Source organism: Mobula hypostoma, chromosome 2, assembly GCF_963921235.1.
Source record: "Mobula hypostoma chromosome 2, sMobHyp1.1, whole genome shotgun sequence".
Classification (NCBI taxonomy): domain Eukaryota; kingdom Metazoa; phylum Chordata; class Chondrichthyes; order Myliobatiformes; family Myliobatidae; genus Mobula; species Mobula hypostoma.
In genome coordinates this window covers 56,767,339-56,786,594 of record NC_086098.1, presented here as the reverse complement: position 1 = coordinate 56,786,594, position 19,256 = coordinate 56,767,339, and the positions used below count along the sequence as shown (strand labels likewise).

The 19,256-nt window shown below is 40.0% G+C and overlaps 1 protein-coding gene across 3 annotated transcripts in view; it reads right to left on the bottom strand.

The window, feature by feature from the left end:
- The window catches only part of nbas (NBAS subunit of NRZ tethering complex), a 322,014-nt gene that overhangs the window by 277,972 nt on the left and 24,786 nt on the right, over nucleotides 1-19,256 (bottom strand). For all 3 annotated transcript variants that reach the window (XM_063037332.1, XM_063037350.1, XM_063037341.1), the window contains exons 9-13: nucleotides 18,051-18,149; nucleotides 16,189-16,327; nucleotides 12,608-12,670; nucleotides 9,344-9,472; nucleotides 1,143-1,206 (exon numbers count right to left, since the gene is read on the bottom strand). In XM_063037332.1, coding sequence (XP_062893402.1) covers nucleotides 1,143-1,206; nucleotides 9,344-9,472; nucleotides 12,608-12,670; nucleotides 16,189-16,327; nucleotides 18,051-18,149 — 494 coding nt within the window. The remainder of the gene's footprint in view (nucleotides 1-1,142; nucleotides 1,207-9,343; nucleotides 9,473-12,607; nucleotides 12,671-16,188; nucleotides 16,328-18,050; nucleotides 18,150-19,256) is intronic.

Here is a 19,256-nt window from a genome sequence, read left to right as displayed (position 1 = left end):
CAAAGTCAATCCTGTGATAATTGCGTATGCAATGCTCTACTGCACCAACTTCTCTGGGTAACCCAAACGGATACACCTTCTACGCTCTTTGATGCAGATTTCCACCCTGCTACTCTGCATTCAGAGGGAATCCTATAAACGTCAGCCATCCTGAGAACCAGGTCGTCTCTGACCGGCATAAGCTGGGATTTGAGCTTCCTTATGGGTTTGTGGATGGTATTTATCTGGCATTTTTCCAGTATCCTGGCGATCCTTCCTGAAACAGTGGAAAAATAGAGAAGGCAACTGGTTCCTCCTCATTGTTATGAGGTGGAAACCTGTACTGAGGAGCATAGGTGGTGTATCTATTTGGTCACCTGGAGAAATCAGTTGTAGCAGAACCTTGCATACACAATGACAACAGGATTGACTTCGATGGCACAAAACTTCTGTGGTGCGCCAATGGCTTTTGGAACTGCCTTGTGAAGGAAGCCATTGAAATAAGACTAGAGAATAAGAATTTCAACATAGACGAAGGTCTCCCTCAAGGTAAGAAATGGATTATGATTTCAATTAGGGTGGGAAAGCAGAAAACTGATCGGTTGAGGACTAACCAACCAGGAGGGACAGCAGGTGAGAGTTAAGTATAGATACCACCAGACTAGACGTGCCTAGGCATCATCCCTGATGAAGATAGCGGACTTAGTCATCGAAACATCAGTTAAAATTGACACCTGGGCCCGGCTGGAAGCCTGAAAAAAGACTATGTATTGAAAATACTAGGCACACAAGTTACCCTGTGAACAGAGTTGCTGACTGACAAGTCAGTTAGAACTAACTTTTTCTCTAATTTGTCTGGTGCCTTGTATCTGTAAGTATAATACCTTTTATTTATACGCAAATCCTACTGCATGTGAAAAGTGGTTTTATAGGAGTCCTGTCATCAAACCAAAAAAGTGTACGGAATTTTAATTGAAAAGTTAGCGTGCTTAGAGTAGAAAACACACAAATTAGAAAATACGAAATTTCTAATCAGTTTACAAAATATGAAATTACCATTTCAATGACAATCTCCCAAAATGACACTGTTGAACAACATTTTAAAAAATTCATCCTTATAATAATTTGAAAGAAATCATCCCATTATTCAGAATATCTCTTACCCTTCATCTTTTTCCTCTTTTCCACTGATTTTGACCACTCAGGATTAATGGCATCAAATCCATCCTAAGCAAAACATTTGAAAGTTACATACATGAAAAAGGGACACAAGAACTATTAATAACATAAGGATAAAGTTTTATTTTCCTTTATATGGAAATTGTTACCATTTTCAATAGCAATACAGCCTATACATTTGACTTAGAGAGTTGCTTCAAAGAAGTTATGGTGTGAGGGGATCCAGGAGTGCCCCTATTAACTGTTTGAAGAGAGAGAGAGAGTTATTTATCATCGATGGTTTGTTTGGAAAAGAGAGAGAGACAAAAATTGACGGTTGGACTGTCACGGGAGGTAACTTTGGAGTTTTACTTTGGAGATAACACTGAGCAGCTCGAAGGTTGCTATGGTGGCCGACAGCACATTATGATGTTACTTTCAAGGACTTGTTGCTTGCTTGCATTTCTTTGCAGACAAAGAAAGGAGGGACTCTTTGAATGACAGGTGATGCTCAGCCTGATGAGATAAATAGGAGGTCAGATGATACAGACCTCAGACACATGATCGGGACACTGAGTGAGCATTGTTGTGCCCGCGGAGAAAGTGGGTTTTGGAGGATCGATCAGGCAGATCGATACAATTGCTCTACCAGTGAAGGAGAAGGGGTTGACTGGTGGGGAGTTGTCTATGTGTCCACCCTTGCCAGGGTGATAGCTCCACCATGGGAAAACCGGTTCCTCTTGTTAAAGTCACAGTCGGTGACTTGTGAAGGATTTCAGAGGACGACGAGAAGATCAACGGCAACAGCTCACCTGAAGACTCAACTCACTCACTCTCTCTCTCACCATCGCTACTCAACTAAATTCCACGAACTGAACTAAGCTGAACTTTACTTAACATCGTAAGACTGTATTTTTTTACCCCCAGACTTAAAGCTTGGTTTTTCATACATATTTTTCCACACTTACTGATTTACTTAGTTATATATATAATTCTTGCTAACCTGTTTGATTTATCTTCACTTAGTTTACTGTATTGCATAGTTATTAATAAATATTATTAGTTTACAGCAATACTAGACTCCAAAGTAGTTTCCATCTCTGCTGGTTCTTTATTCCCGTCAAGGGGTACGTGACAATAATCTAAACTGGAAGTAAGATATTAAAAAAAGTGGTCCAGGTTAAATGTCCTAATAATCTGTAAAGTGTGTGGTAATAATTACCTGATAACCAAGATATCAATTGGTTATCAACAACAGACCCTGAATAGCATCGCTAAATGATGCCCATGCAATTCTACATCTTAGTAGTGAAACAAGTTAACATGATAATGAGCTCATGAGCTTGATATACAGTACATCTATTCCCACAACTCAGCACATCAGCAGTCCACTGTTGCACATAACATTGAGTCCAGCAGGATAAATGGATTGTCAGATGCACTAGCCAAAGGCACGTATGATTCAACCCAAAAGGTGGGTACAATTACAAATTAAAGAGATGTGTTATAATGCTACAATTCAGAGTTACAGTGGGGTACAAAAGCCAGCTGCCTTCTGAGAAATTATTGCTTGGATCCCACAAATAAAACAATGGGGAAATTTGGACGGTAAGGAATATGTCAAAGTTCATTAAATCAAGTAAAATAAAATCAGAGTATTCTAATGGGAAAAGAACTTGTTAAATTTAGTCAAAAAGATAAGATTTAAAGGAAACAATTGACTCTAGATCAAACCCCAGGACACCATCCTCAGCACATTTAGGTAACTATGTGTAAAACTTGTGCACCTGATAAGAACAGAGAGAAGGTCTCCACTGTCAAATGTTTGGTGATCAAGCAATATATATATCCAAAGATAAAAGAAGGGGTTTAGTTGCCAGAGCTAGAAGCAGAGTAGGATAAAGCCCGTTTTAAGATATCTGTGTCACACCCCTTACCCTCTGTAGAAACATAGAAAACCCACAGCGCAATACAGGCCCTTCGGCCCACAAAACTGTACCGAATATGTCCTTACTTTAGAAATTACCAAGGGTTACCCACAGCCCTCTATTTTTCTAAGCTCCATGTACCTGTCCAGGAGTCTCTTAAAAGACCCTATCGTATCCGCCTCCACCACCGTTGCCGGCAGCCCTTCCATGCACTCATCACTGCGTAAAAAACTTACTCCTGACATCTCCTCTGTAGCAACTTCCAAGCATCTTAAAACTGTGCCCTCTCGTGCTAGCCATTTCAGCCCTGGGAAAAAGCTTCTGACTATCCACATGATCAAAGCCTCTCATCATCTTATACACCTCTATCAGGTCACCTCTCATCCTCCGTTGCTCCAAGGAGAAAAGGCCGAGTTCACTCAACCTATTCTCATAAGGGAACATTCTTGTAAATCTCCTCTGCACCCTTTCTATGGTTTCCACATCCTTCCTATAGTGAGGCAACTAGAACTGAGCACAGTACTCCAAGTGGGGTCTGACCAGGGTCCTATATAGCTGCAACATTGCCTCTCGGCTCCTAAACTCAATTCCACTATTGATGAAGGCTAATGCACCGTACAACTTCTTAACCACAGAGTCAACCTGCGCAGCAGCCTTGATTGTCCAATAGACTTGGACCCCAAGATCCCTCTGATCCTCCATATTGCCAAGAGTCTCACCATTAACACTATATTCTGCCATCATATTTGACCTACCAGAATGAACCACCTCACACTTATCTGGGCTGAACTCCATCTGCCACTTCTCAGCCCAGTTTTGCATCCTATCAATACCTTGCTGTAACCTCTGACAGCCCTCCACACTATCCACAACTCCCCCAACCTTTGCATCATCAGCAAATTTACTAACCCATCCCTCCATTTCCTCATCCAGGTCATTTATAAAATTCACCAAGAGAAGGAGTCCCAGATCAGAACCCTGAGGCACACCAATAGTCACCAACCTCCATACAGAATATGACCTGTCTACAAACACTCTTTGCCTTCTGTGAGCAAGCCAGTTCTGGATCCGCAAAGCAATGTCCCCTTGGATCCCATGCCTCCTTACTTTCTCAATAAGCCTGGCATGGGGTACCTTATCAAATGCCTTGCTGAAATCCAAATGCACTACGTCTACTGCTCTACCTTTATCAATGTGTTTAGTCACATCCTCAAAAAATTCAATCAGGCTCGTAAGGCACGACCTGCCTTTCACAAAGCTATGCTGACTATTCCTAATCATATTATGCCTCTCCAAATGTTCATAAATCCTGTCCCTCAGGATCTTTTCCAACAACTTAACCAACCACTGAGGTAAGACTCACTGGTCTATAATTTCCCGGGCTATCTCTACTCCCTTTCTTGAATAAGGAAACAACATCTGCAACCCTCCGATCCTCCGGAACCTCTCTCGTCCCCATTGATGATGTGAAGATCATTGCCAGAGGCTCAGCAATCTCCTGCCTCGCCTGGGGTACATCACATCCAGTCCCGGAGACCTATCCAACTTCATGCTTTCCCAAAGCTTCAGCCCATCCTCTTTCTATATGTTCAAGCTTTCCAATGTGCTGTAAGTCATCCCTACGATCGCCAAGATCTTTTTCCATAGTGAATACTGAAGCAAAGTATTCATTAAATATCTCTCCTATCATCTCTGGTTCCATACAGACATTTCCGCTGTCACACTTGATTGGTCCTATTCTCTCACGACTTATCCTCTTGCTCTTCAAGTCAATTCAAGTCACTTTTTATTGTCATTTCGACCATAACTGCTAGAACAGTACACAATAAAAATGAGACAATGTTTTTCAGGACCATGGTGCTACATGAAACAATACAAAAACTATACTGAACTATGTAAAACAACACAAAAACTACACTAGACTACAGACCTACCCAGGACTGCATGAAGTGCACAAAACAATGCAGGCATTACAATAAATAATAAACAGGACAATAAGCACAGTAGAGGGCAGCAGATTGGTGTCAGTCCAGGCTCTGGGTATTGAGGAGTCTGATGGCTTGGGAGAAGAAACTGTTACATAGTCTGGTCGTGGCAGCCCAAATGTTTCGGTGCGTTTTGCCAGATGGCAGGAGGGAGAAGAGTTTGTATGAGTGTGTGTGGGGTCCTTTATAATGCTGTTCGCTTTACACATGCAGCGTGTGGTGTAAATGTCTGTAATGGCGCAAAGAGACACCCCGATGATCTTCTCAACTGAACTCACTATCCGCTGCAGGGTCTTGCAATCCCAGAAGATGCAGTGATGCAGCTGCTCAGGATGCTCTCAATACAACCTCTGTAGAATGTGATGAGGATGGAGGGTAGGAGATGGACTTTTCTCAGCCTTCGCAGAAAGTAGAGATGCTGCTGGGCTTTCTTTGCTATGGAGCTGGTGTTGAGGGACCAGGTGAGATTCTTCGCCAGGTGAACACCAAGAAATTTGGTGCTCTTAACGATCTCTACGGAGGAGTCATCGATGTTCAGCGGAGAGTGGTCGCTCCATGTCCTCCTGAAGTCAACAACCATCTCTTTTGTTTATCAACCATCTCAGAGACAGGTTGTTGGCTCTGCACCAGTCTGTCAGCAACTGCACCTCTTCTCTGTATGATGACTCGTCGTTCTTGCCGATGAGACCCACCACGGTCGTGTCACCGGCGAACTTGATGATGTGGTTCGAGCTGTGTGATGCAGCCCAGTCGTGGGTCAGCAGAGTGAACAGCAGTGGACTGAGCACACAGTCCTGGGGGGGCTCCCGTGCTCAGTGTAATGGTGTTGGAGATGCTGCTTCCAATCCGGACTCTCTGAGGTCTCCCAGTCAGGAAGTCTAGGATCCAGCTGCAGACGGGGGTGTTCAGACACAGTAGGCCCAGCCTTCCAATCAGTTTCTAGGGAATAATTGCGTTGAATGCTGAACTGAAGTCTATGAACAGCATTCGAACGTACGTGTCTTTTTTGTCCAGGTGGGTTAGGGCCAGGTGGAGGGTGAAGGCAATGGTGTCGTCTGTTGAACGGTTGGGACGGTACACGAACTGCAGAGGGTCCAGTGAGGGGGGCAGCAGCGTCTTGATGTGCCTCATGAGGAGCCTCTCAAAACAATTCATGATGATGAATGTGAGTGCAACGGGACGGTAGTCATTGAGGCAGGACACTGAAGACTTCTTCACATACTTGTAGAATGCCTTGGGGTTTTCCTTAATCTTGCTTGCCAAGGCCGTCTCATGGCCCCTTCTGGCTCTCGTAATTTCATTCTTAAACTCCTTCCCGCGAGCCTTATAATCTTCTAGATCGCTAACATTACCTAGTTTTTTTGAACCTTTCGTAAGCTTTACTTTTCTTCTTGACTAGATTTTCAACAGCCTTTGTACACCACGGTTCCTGTACCCTACAATCCTCCCACTGTCTTATTGGAACGTACCTATGCCGAATGCCACACAAACATCCTCTGAACATTTGCCTCATTTCCCTGAGAACATCTGTTTCCAATTAATACTTCCAAGTTCCTATTTACTTATTTATTATTATTATTAATTATTATTATTATTTTAATTTGGTTTTTTTTTCTTCTATATTATGTATTACATTGAACTACTACTGCTAAGTTAACATCACATGCCGGTGAAAATAAACCTGATTCTGATTCTGAATAAAGGCATAAATGACCTCCTTTTATCTTGTAAGAAATATTAAGTATGTGTTAATATGGTGGAATTCTTCATTAATATGGAGAGTGAGATAGTTAATTCAGAAACAAAGGTTCTGAACTTAAAGAGGGGTAACTTTGAAGGTATGAGACGTGAATTAGCTAAGATAGACTGGCAAATGACACTTAAAGGATTGACGGTGGATATACAATGGCAGGCATTTAAAGGTTGCATGGATGAACTACAACAATTGTTCGTCCCAGTTTGGCAAAAGAATAAATCAAGGAAGGTAGTGCACCCGCGGCTGACAAGAGAAATTAAGGATAGTATCAATTCCAAAGAAGAAGCATACAAATTAGCCAGAGAAAGTGGCTCACCTGAGGACTGGGAGAAAATCAGAGTTCAGCAGAGGAGGACAAAGGGCTTAATTAGGAAGGGGAAAAAAGATTATGAGAGAAAACTGGCGGGGTACATTAAAACGGACTGTAAAAACTTTTATAGATATGTAAAAAGGAAAAGACTGGTAAAGACAAATGTAGGTCCCCTGCAGACAGAAACAGGTGAATTGATTATGGGGAGCAAGGACATGGCAGACCAATTGAATAATTACTTTGGTTCTGTCTTCACTAAGGAGGACATAAATAATCTTCCAGAAATAGTAAGGGACAGAGGGTCCAGTGAGATGGAGGAACTAAGCGAAATACATGTTAGTAGGGAAGTGGTGTTAGGTAAATTGAAGGGATTGAAGGCAGATAAATCCCCAGGGCCAGATGGTCTGCATCCCAGAGTGCTTAAGGAAGTAGCCCAAGAAATAGTGGATGCATTAGTGATAATTTTTCAAAACTCGTTAAGATTCTGGACTAGTTCCTGAGGATTGGAGGGTGGCTAATGTAACCCCACTTTTTAAAAAAGGAGGGAGAGAGAAACCAGGGAATTATAGACCGGTTAGCCTAACGTCGGTGGTGGGGAAACTGCTGGAGTCAGTTATCAAGGATGTGATAACAGCACATTTGGAAAGTGGTGAAATGATCGGACAAAGTCAGCATGGATTTGTGAAAGGAAAATCATGTCTGACGAATCTCATAGAATTTTTTGAGGATGTAACTAGTAGAGTGGATAGGGGAGAACCAGTGGATGTGGTATATTTGGATTTTCAAAAGGCTTTTGACAAGGTCCCACACAGGAGATTAGTGTGCAAACTTAAAGCACACGGTATTGGGGGTAAGGTATTGGTGTGGGTGGAGAATTGGTTAGCAGACAGGAAGCAAAGAGTGGGAATAAACGGGACCTTTTCAGAATGGCAGGCGGTGACTAGTGGGGTACCGCAAGGCTCAGTGCTGGGACCCCAGTTGTTTACAATATATATTAATGACTTGGATGAGGGAATTAAATGCAGCATCTCCAAGTTTGCAGATGACACGAAGCTGGGTGGCAGTGTTAGCAGTGAGGAGGATGCTAAGAGGATGCAGGGTGACTTGGATAGGTTGGGTGAGTGGGCAAACTCATGGCAGATGCAATTTAATGTGGATAAATGTGAAGTTATCCACTTTGGTGGCAAAAATAGGAAAACAGGTTATTATCTGAATGGTGGCCGATTAGGAAAAGGGGAGGTGCAACAAGACCTGGGTGTCATTATACACCAGTAATTGAAAGTGGGCATGCAGGTACAGTAGGCGGTGAAAAAGGCGAATGGTATGCTGGCATTTATAGCGAGAGGATTCGAGTACAGGAGCAGGGAGGTACTACTGCAGTTGTACAAGACCTTGGTGAGACCACACCTGGAGTATTGTGTGCAGTTTTGGTCCCCTAATCTGAGGAAAGACATCTTTGCCATAGAGGGAGTACAAAGAAGGTTCACCAGATTGATTCCTGGGATGGCAGGACTTTCATATGAAGAAAGACTGGATGAACTGGGCTTGTACTCGTTGGAATTTAGAAGATTGAGGGGGGATCTGATTGAAACGTATAAGATCCTAAAGGGATTGGACAGGCTAGATGCAGGAAGATTGTTCCCGACATTGGGGAAGTCCAGAACGAGGGGTCACAGTTTGAGGATAGAGGGGAAGCCTTTTAGGACCGAGATTAGGAAAAACTTCTTCACACAGAGAGTGGTGAATCTGTGGAATTCTCTGCCACAGGAAACTGTTGAGGCCAGTTCATTGGCTATGTTTAAGAGGGAGTTAGATATGGCCCTTGTGGCTACAGGGGTCAGGGGGTATGGAGGGAAGGCTGGGGCGGGGTTCTGAGTTGGATGATCAGCCATGATCATAATAAATGGCGGTGCAGGCTCGAAGGGCCGAATGGCCTACTCCTGCACCTATTTTCAATGTTTCTATGTTTCTATGTTACGCTGAATCTACCGTAAACACTATATTCCATTGTTTAACTTTCCATAATGAAAGTTAAGGAACATTTCCTGAAAACAGCTTAGTTTGAAATAGTTTTACAGTATGCCCATGTAAAAGTGAATCCAAAATTCCTCAAATCAGAACACATTTTCCCCAGGTGGAAGTTCAAATTTATCACTTGTTTTGGTTGAAAGCAATACATCCCGGAATTATTTCTCCCCCTCTGTATTGACTGAAAACTCAACTTCACCTGCATTTCCTGTTTCCATTCTTTCTGTTGCCTTAAAGAAGGAATTTCCCATAAAGTGAGTTGCCCAGAGAGATGGATGGCTGCCAGGAGTGTTCCATCAGGCGATAATCTCATTTTGAAAACACCATCCTGCAAAGAAAGGACCCAAGATGCAAAATGCTGTCTATCACCATGAAAACTTGCAATAGTAGTCATCTACTTTTACTTTGAAATAATATGCACTCAATGGTATTATTATTAGAGTTATGAAACTGTTGAACATCTATCCTGTAAAAGCAACCCGGAACTTCATTCTGATTAATTGGATTGTGATCAACAACCGGACCTCAAAATTTCAAAGTCACAATTAGCAAGTTTCATATTGAAAAGGTGGTCTCAAGAACTACAGAACTTTTGAATGGCAAGTCCTTTGAAGCAAATTCTGAACAAGCAAGATGCCTATAATCTGGAGGGTTTTTTTTCCATTTAACTGAATGTCACTGAATTCTACAGGAACTGCCGCTCCTTAATGCAGATCAGCACCACAGTTATACTATGAAAATAATTTTTTTTTAAGATTTATTTCTTAAAAAATCATTTTTGTTGATAATTTTATAGTAAGTTTAATGGATCAATGCACATTTTGATCCCAGAGTTTGTTATTCTAAAATAATTGCTGTTAAGAAATTGGTAAGTAGTCCGTAATGCACTCTCCAACTTATGGACACACATGTGGAAATATATTCAAAACTTCGAGCTTTTTATGTATTTAATCGTGTAATGTGACAAAATGGAACCTGTATAACCCCACGGTACCTTGCTATAAGCCAAACATATATGCGGCAAGACACATGTAATGTCTTGATCATTGTTCATTGTGTAATTAAGGGGAGATTAATATACTACAGGCTTTGGTAGTGCAGCTGTACTGCAGTGGCAGAGCTGACCTCCAGGAGTGAGAACAGCCAAAGAATAGCCTGAAAACAATTGCCTGCATGCACTAATCTCAAGACAAAATAGCCTATCCAACAGACTAGGATGCATGACGAACGCAAGAACTGGACTGACTCCAAGAGATTCTGAAGATGCTGAAAATTCTGAGCACACAAACAAAATGCTGTTGGAACTCAGCAGGTCAGGTATCATCCATGGAGGGAAATGAAGAGTCGATATTTTGGACAGAGTCCCTTCATCAGGACTGCAAAGGGAATAGAAGCCAGAATAAAAAAGTGGAGTCAGGAACAGGGACATAGTCTCCTCTACTGCTAAAATGAAGCCAGACCCAGGTTGGAGGAGCAACACCTCACATTCCATCTAAGCAGTCTACAATCTGACAGTATGAACATCAATTCTCTACCTTCCAGTAACCATTTCCCTCATGCCTTTGTTCTTTCCCTGTCAGATTTCTTTTTCTTCAGCCCTTTATCTATTCTAAACACCACCTCTTAACTTCTCACATCATTCCCTTTCATCCCACACACCGACCTGCTTATTCTGGCTTTCTTCCTTTCCAGCCCTGATGAAGGGTCTAGATACGGAATGCCAACTGTTCATTTTCCTCCATCGATGCTGCCTAACCTGCTGGGTTCCTCCAATATTTTGTGGGCATTGCTGCTGGACTGACAGATTCAAAATAACCATTTGCCAGCTAATTGCACCATTGGTTGCAACAACAGAACTGAGCATTAAGATTCTTCAGCATAGTGATTTAAATACGATTTCACATTTTTGTGCATTTCTTTCAGAAGTTTAGTTTACTTTTTTTCTTTACAATTCAAAAAATGTCATCACTATGAAATGAACCTTAACAGTAACAGTCAGAAAGATGCTAATGTTCTCAGGGTTCTGCAGGAGCTGGCATGCTTCATTATGATAATGGAAACTCCACTTCAATTCAAACTTCAACTCTCAAATCTGGGGTGCTTCAGGCCAGGCTTTGCAATATCAAGGTCTGCAATTCTGAGCAGGGAGACCAGTCCGAAAAGTTGTGGCCCATTAACAGATATGAAAATAATGATTACATTCATGGCTTAGTATGCTTATGTTTTATGTGTTATGTTTTAAAGAGTGCAGCAAAACCAATTTTTGGGGTTAATGTACAAGAGGCATTTGATGTCTCTAGGCCTGTACCCTCTGGAGACAGGAAGAATGAAGGGGGGTTTCATTGGAACCTATCGAATATTGAATGGCTGAGATAGAATAGATGTGGAGGGAATGTTTCCGATAGTGGGGGAGTCTAGGACTACAGCCTCAGAATAGAGGGTCATCCATTCAGAACAAAGATGGAAGAGAAATTTCTTTAGTCAGAGAGTGATAAATCTGTGGAATTCATTGCCACAGATGGCTGTGGAGGACAAGTCATCGGGTATATTTAAAGTGGGGGTTGACAGTTTCCTGATTAGTCAAGGCATCAAAGGTCACAGAGAGAAGACAGTAGAATTGGGTTGAGAAGAATAATAAATCAGCCATGATGGAATGACAGAGCAGATTTGATGGACTGAATGGCCTAATTCTGCTCCAATGTCTAGTGGTTAATCTTAAACCTTTATAGTAAAAATGTTCTAATCACAATACAAAATCAATGAATGTTATCAATTTTTTTTTGTTGTTCCATTCTTTCCAATGTATGACCAACTCCAGATAAGACAAGTTTTCGTGCAGAGGTCCTTTCAACTTGATATACAGAGCCAGCACAATAGATTATTTTGGCTGATAATAGATCCAAACTTAAATCTACTAGAATAAGAAAATATAGTGCAGCAAGTCCAAGGAGCAGAACAAAAGAGGAAGGTTAAATGGAATGAAATGAATTCTACTGCACAAGTGTCTACCTACGCAGACATACACACAGTGAGAAAACAAAAGAGGAAGAAGTGTAGAAAGACAAGAGGAAGAAAATAAAACAAAAGACAGTGCATGATAAACACAAGAGATTCTTCAGATGCTGGAAATCCAGAGTAACACTCAAAAACTGCTGAAATAAATCAGGTTAGGCAGCATAAACTACTAACATTTTGAGCTGAGACTCTTCATCACACAGGAAAAGAAGTGGGAAAAGGCCAGATTAAGAAGATGGGGAGAGAGCATGATGCTGGAAAAAGAACAGCAGGAGGAAAGAAAATTGAGAATGGTAGCTATCTTCACATGCAGAAAAAGGATAATCTTTTAATCGCGTTAAATAGCATTAATTGCTACATTATAATCTTTCCCAAATGAGAGCTACAAGCAACTAAAATTCCTTTGACTCAGCAATTCAAACAATCATATTTTTTCATATAACCTTACCTGTTCTGGTTGCCGTCGCCAGAAGGCTCGAACACTAAGCATCCGTAATAAGCTTCTTTGTGACTGGTAGCAAAGAACAAAATGGATGTTTGTTGAAAGTTTAATAAACGTGATTTAATAACACAGAAATTTTGAAAACAAGCTTTGCAGTAAAGAATTCTTTTATAATGAGGCATTTCTAACAATAACTTTAAAACTTCAATAGACACGCATGGAGTGCAGTGTCTATTGATGAGGATACAGGGTACATGTCCTACACCCATGTTTTAGGTAAAAAGAATAATCCAACACCAAACCTGAGAAGAAATATAAGGAATCAACAATAAAAGCCTTAGTTTATTAAGCTTAAAAGTTTAGACACTTCAATAATTCTAACAAACATTTAATTTTTTAAAAATCCCTAATGGTCTGCTACTTTAGCTTGTTTTAAAATACAGTGGATTCTGGTTAAACGGGACAGCCACTTATTTGGGACACAATGCCACTTAATCGGGACAGGAGACTGTTTCTGAACAATTTCTAACTAGCGCCAATTGTATGCATGTTGTGTGGCCGGTAGACACTAAACCTTGATTAGGGCGAACAGTTTTTTTTAAGATAGCATCAGTTGCATGTGCTCATGTTATCCACTTGGGCCAGCATTCGCCGATTCCAAAGGCTGTGATTTTTGATAATGCTGTTTTTCATCATCATCATCAGGTGTCGTGCCCAGTTTGAGCTTTGACTGCCATGACCCACACACTCCTGTTTCGGGTCAAGTGCATCAATTCATTGGCATTCATTTCCAGTTCTCTGGCTGCCGTCTCCATCACCATTGGTCTTTGTCTTCCTCTTGCTTTCTTCCCTTCAATCATTCCCATAATTACCATGCATTCTAACTCCTCTTTCCTAATCACATGTCCAATGAAATTACGTTGCCTTTTCATGATCTCATACATTCTTTTTATGTTTGCTCTGTTCATAACATCTTCGTTAGATATTCGTTTCGTCCATGATATTCTGTCCATCCTCCTCAGAAACCACATCTCTGCTGCTTCAATTCGTTTCCTCATGTTACTAGATATTGTCCAACATTCTGACCCATATAACTGGATAAACGTAACATTTCAGTACTCTGAGGCGTGTTGTCATGCCTAGTTTAGTATTGGTCAGTATACTCTTCATTCTTGTAAAGGTGCCTTTTGCCATCCCTATTCTTCTTTTGATGTCCATGTCGCACCTGCCATCTGATGTCATGCAGCTTCCTAAGTAGCAAAAGTTCTGTACTTGTTTTATGTCTTCCCCATTTATTCTCAGCCTGCAGATAGGATTCTCCTTCTTTTTGTTGCTTTTATTTTGATTTAAAAATAATATTCATACCTTTGCCAAAATGCCAGAAAAATATTTGACACGAGCTGAAAAAGAATTACCCTACTGGACCAAATTAAAGGCCATCTGCCCAGCACCACTCATCATCATCTGGAAATTTATTGTTAGATTACAACGTTACTTCATGCAAAAAGCCAATGAAAGCAGTCCATCATCTGCTCAGTGTCTGTGATGATTTTATCAATTTACAGTCAATCAAAAGAACACGGCAATGTAAACTGGATGAAAACTTTCATCAACAACTATAAGGAACTAATACACATTTGTATCATGCTGCAGGAGTACTGGTAGTGTTCTAATTTATTCTGTATTTTATTTAAATACATAATTTCTTAATCAGTTAGATGGTATTTTGTCTTTTTATAACTTTTTAAACTATTTCCATGAAACTTCAGCTAATTGGCAACTGCTTAACTGAGCTAGAATGTACTGGTCCTGATGTGTCCCAATTAACCAGAATGTACTGTACATACAGTACTGTGCAAAAGTCTACAGCACATATATATAAACAAGAGGAATTCGAAACATAGAAACATAGAAAATAGGTGCAGGAGTAGGCCATTCAGCCCTTCGAGCCTGCACCGCCATTCAGTATGATCATGGCTGATCATCCAACTCAGAACCCTGTACCTGCCTTCTCTCCATACCCCGATCCCTTTAGCCACAAGGGCCATATCTAACTCCCTCTTAAATATAGCCAATGAACTGGCCTCAACTGTTTCCTGTGGCAGAGAATTCCACAGATTCACCACGCTCTGTGTGAAGAAGTTTTTCCTAATCTCAGTCCTAAAAGGCTTCCCCTTTATCCTCAAACTGTGACCCCTCGTTCTGGACTTCCCCAACATCGGGAACAATCTTCCTGCATCTTGCCTGTCCAATCCCTTTAGGATTTTATATGTTTCAATAAGATGCCCCCTCAATCTTCTAAATTCCAACGAGTATAAGCCTAGTCGATCCAGTCTTTCATCATATGAAAGTCCTGCCACCCCAGGAATTCTGCAGATGCTGGAAATTCAAGCAACACACATCAAAGTTGCTGGTGAACGCAGCAGGCCAGGTCCCATCTCTAGCAAGAGGTACAGTCGACGTTTCAGGCCGAGACCCTTCGTCAGGACTAACTAAAGGAAGAGTTAGTAAGAGATTTGAAAGTGGGAGGTGGAGGGGGAGATCCAAATATATATAGCTAGGGTGTCTAAGACTTTTGCACAGTATTGCAATAATTTTTGGCATTGCACTGTCCTGCTGCCGTAAATAACAAATTTCATGACAAATGTGAGTGATGGCAAACCTGATTATGATTGAGGACTCTACTGAGGGAGAGAGGAATCATGGTTGGGAAAAGAGGAAGGGAGAAGGGATGGAGCAGGGAACACTGGGACACTCTGTAATGAATATTCCAATTGTTTGGAACACACACACACACACACACAGACATCCAAGACTTTAATACAGTACTGTATTTTGTGGTGTTTTTAGACTTTTCTTGATACTTCTTCTTGAATTTTTAACATTAAGTTATTAATCCTATTGAAATTCTCAAAAATATTGTGAGACTTTGAGTGCTTAATTTGACATTTCACACTAGGTCTGGAAATGCCTTTGTGAGATGGGTTTGTTAGCACTAAGTTGTGTAAGATACAAAAGTTTTTTTGACCTTAAGACCTCTGACAAGGTAAATGCTCCTTGGAAAAATAATCACTGGAGAATAGCCAGATTAAAATTATTATTTTTTAAAATCTGGAATATTTAATTGTTACAGTTGTTACTGAGCAAATACTTGGTCTTCAAGATGCTGCATATCTGTGAATAACGTATCCCATACCAAGGTACTTCTGCAGTGAATCCTAAAGGAACAAGATTCAAAATGGACTGCAATCACACAATTTCAGCATTAACTGCAGATGCATGAACCATTGAAGGATGGAGAGGAATGACAATCCCTCTGTATTCCCACATAGTAATATTGATTATGTATGAAAAATACTTCAAAATGGAATTTGGAATGCTTCAAAGAGATTCTGAACTACATAAATACAAAAAAATTCATGTGCAAGAATCCTGCAAAAAAAAATTAACAGCTCAGATACAGTGTATTAAATTCACAGGAATTTAACTTCAATATTCTCTCAATTCTGATATGAAATTCAACCATTTCACATATAATTATTAAGCAAACAAAAATGGATGATAAAAAAAGACATTCTTTCACTTACAGCACCAACATCCTCTTCATAGTTGGTGACTTGTTTATAGTAAGGTGCACCAGAAAGAACCCGCCAGGAAGTTATTCCATAACTGGTGGCTTTTGAGAGTCCTTCTTCATTGGTTTCATAGCCACCAACTAGCAATAATCTGCATTATTATAAATTATACATTGATTAGAGTAAATGGAAGAATAAGGCATCATACATTAAGAATGCATGATTGAACGAGCAAAATAGAAAATGTTAAAGGTTTGGAAAGTAAATGTATCAAATAGCAAATTTCATTTTCAGACTTATAAATTCACATTTGCTTACAGACATTATAAATTAATCATTTATAATATTATATTACAAGGGTACTTTTTTCTCCCCAAATTAAGATTACACAGGGAAAAACAAACTAATGTTTTGTTGACTACTGAAGATTGTTAAAATTCTTATCCGCTGGATCTTAAGACACCCGAATGGAGCTTCTAATTTCAAGTCTTTGAACAATTTAATTCAAAGTTCTTCCACAACCTTCAATTCCTCTCCTCCCCTGCTGTCATGGAAGTTACAGTTGAAATATTTGAATACAGGAGATAAATTCAACTTTTATGCTTCAACTTTCTGACATTATACTCTATCAGAATTTAGATTCCTTGAACCGGCAGAGCAAGTTGTTAACTTACTAAGTTCACATTATATTGAAATGCATCAAGAGAAATCACAAAGTGTGCAAATTTATCTGAATAGCTGTTTTTCCTATGGACTTAAAAAAAAGGAAACAGGAAAAACTGGTAAATTGGTTTATTGTTGTCACATGTACAGAGGTACAGTGAAAAACATCGTTTTGTATGCCATCCATACAGATCATTTCATTACATAGTGCATTGTAGTAGTACAAAGAAAAAAATAACATTAATGCAGAATAATAAGTGTTACAAACTAAAACATATGCAATTATACTTGACTAAAGGCAAACACCAATCAACATCTCATGGTGAATTTGTATATCATTCACCCACATAAGACCCTAAGACATAGGAGCACAATTAAGCCATTCAGACCATTGAGTTTGCTCCACCATTTCATCAAGGCTGATTTATTATCCTTCTCAACTCCATTCTTCTGCCTTTGCCCTGTAACCTTTGAGACCCTGATTAATTGGGAATCTATCAACCTCCGCTTTAAATATAGCCAATGACTTGGCCTCCACAGCTATCTGTGGCAATGAATTCCACATATTCACCACTCTCTGGATGAAAAAATTCCTCCCCATCTCTGTTCTAAATGGATGTCCTAATATTCTGAGGTGATGTCATCTGGTCCTAGACTCCCCCACTATAGTAAGCACCTTCTCCACATTCATTCTATCTAGGCCTTTCAATATTCAATAGGTTTCAATGTGCCTCCTCTTCTTTCTTCTGATCTCCAGTGAGTAGAGGCCCAGAGCCATCAAATGTTAACCCTTTTATTCCTGGAATCATTCTTGTGAACCTCCTTTGGAACCACTCTAATGGTAACACATCCTTTCTTAGATGAGGAGCCTCAGCGTTACATTCCTGCTTTTATATTCTAGTTCTCGCGAATTGAATGCTAACATTGCCTTCACTTAAGGTGCTCATCAAACTTGTGATTCAAAAAGTGCTTGAAATGTGATACAATTTTCTGGAAGTCATATGTTAAACCCCCAAAATTTGTTTTGTAATGTATTGGGGTGTTTGGGATCCATCATGCTAAGGTTGTTTCTTGAACTCTGTATATACAGTGTACGTCAAGTACACATGAACAAGGCGCACCATTTGCTTAAAATGGATTAAGATTTTTCAGGGTTTTTTTTTTAATTTGTAGGGATACATTTAGAATTATAAATATAAAAAAAAGTTTACCTGTGACCAGAATGGTAGATCACTGTAATTACACCATGAGAAATATAGTTGTTAAAGTTGAAGCTGTGTTTTTCTTGGAAAGGTTGATTGGTTCCAACACTGGACAGAGAGAAATAAAGACCCAAGAGCTTCAGGTTTTGGGGAAGTTTCAAAACATTTGCATTAATTTTGAAGCAAAAATAAAAAGTAGCATCTGTAAACAAATATGATCATCAAGGAAGAAATCAGATAACAACTTCTAGCTTGACACATTTAGAGATAAATATGGAAATCAGTGCCCAAATTACGTACTACTACCAGGTTTAACTACACCAATGTCAGAAAGCTTTGGTGTTAAAACACAGCTAAAGTTCTGAAGCATGGTTACTTATTTATGTATAGATTCCCATTAAAGGAGGCAATAAGCATACTGGATTGCTGGTTTAATTTGATGCTTAAATAAACAGTAACAACTTTGCATTTATAGAAGTGCTCTATTTAATAAATTCAATGGACCACAATACTTATGGATTGGTTTTGCAATGAAACCCATGTTATACAAGTTTCTACTGAAGTGCATAATACTGGTGATAATATATTGGTGGGGACTGAGGGATTTGCTAATAGAGAGAAAAGAAACATGCTAGATAGAATATCATATGGTAACATAAGATATTTCATAGCATCGGAGTTTGTTGTTCAAGTCTGGTGCCATCAGTAAGAAGTCTCTGTACATCCTCCCTGTGGAATGCATGAGTTTTTCCCAGGTGTTGCGCAGTGGTAAGTTAATTTGTCATTGCAAATTATTCTGTTATGAGGTTTGGATTAATTCGGGGCTGTTGGGGCTTACTGGGGTGGCGCGGCTCAAAGGGGTGGAAGGGCCTACTCCACGTTTTATCACCAAAATAAATCATTAACCAGCAAAAAAAAAGGCAAAATTTAAATGCTGAAAAGTTGAAAGATGCTGGTGTTCAAAGAATGTGCGTGTCTTTCTGCATGAACAACAGCAAGTTAACATGTAGTACAGCAAGCTAAATAATATGCTGGTCTTTATTGCAAGAGGATTTGAGTGTAACAACATATCTTGCACTAATTATATATGCCTTGTTGAGTCTGCACCTAGGATATAGAGGATAGGTCGAAGAAAGGATAAAATTGAGCTAGAAGTAAAGTAAAGGTTCACCAGCGTGATACTCAACAAATAATACCAAGTTTGTTGGACGAGCA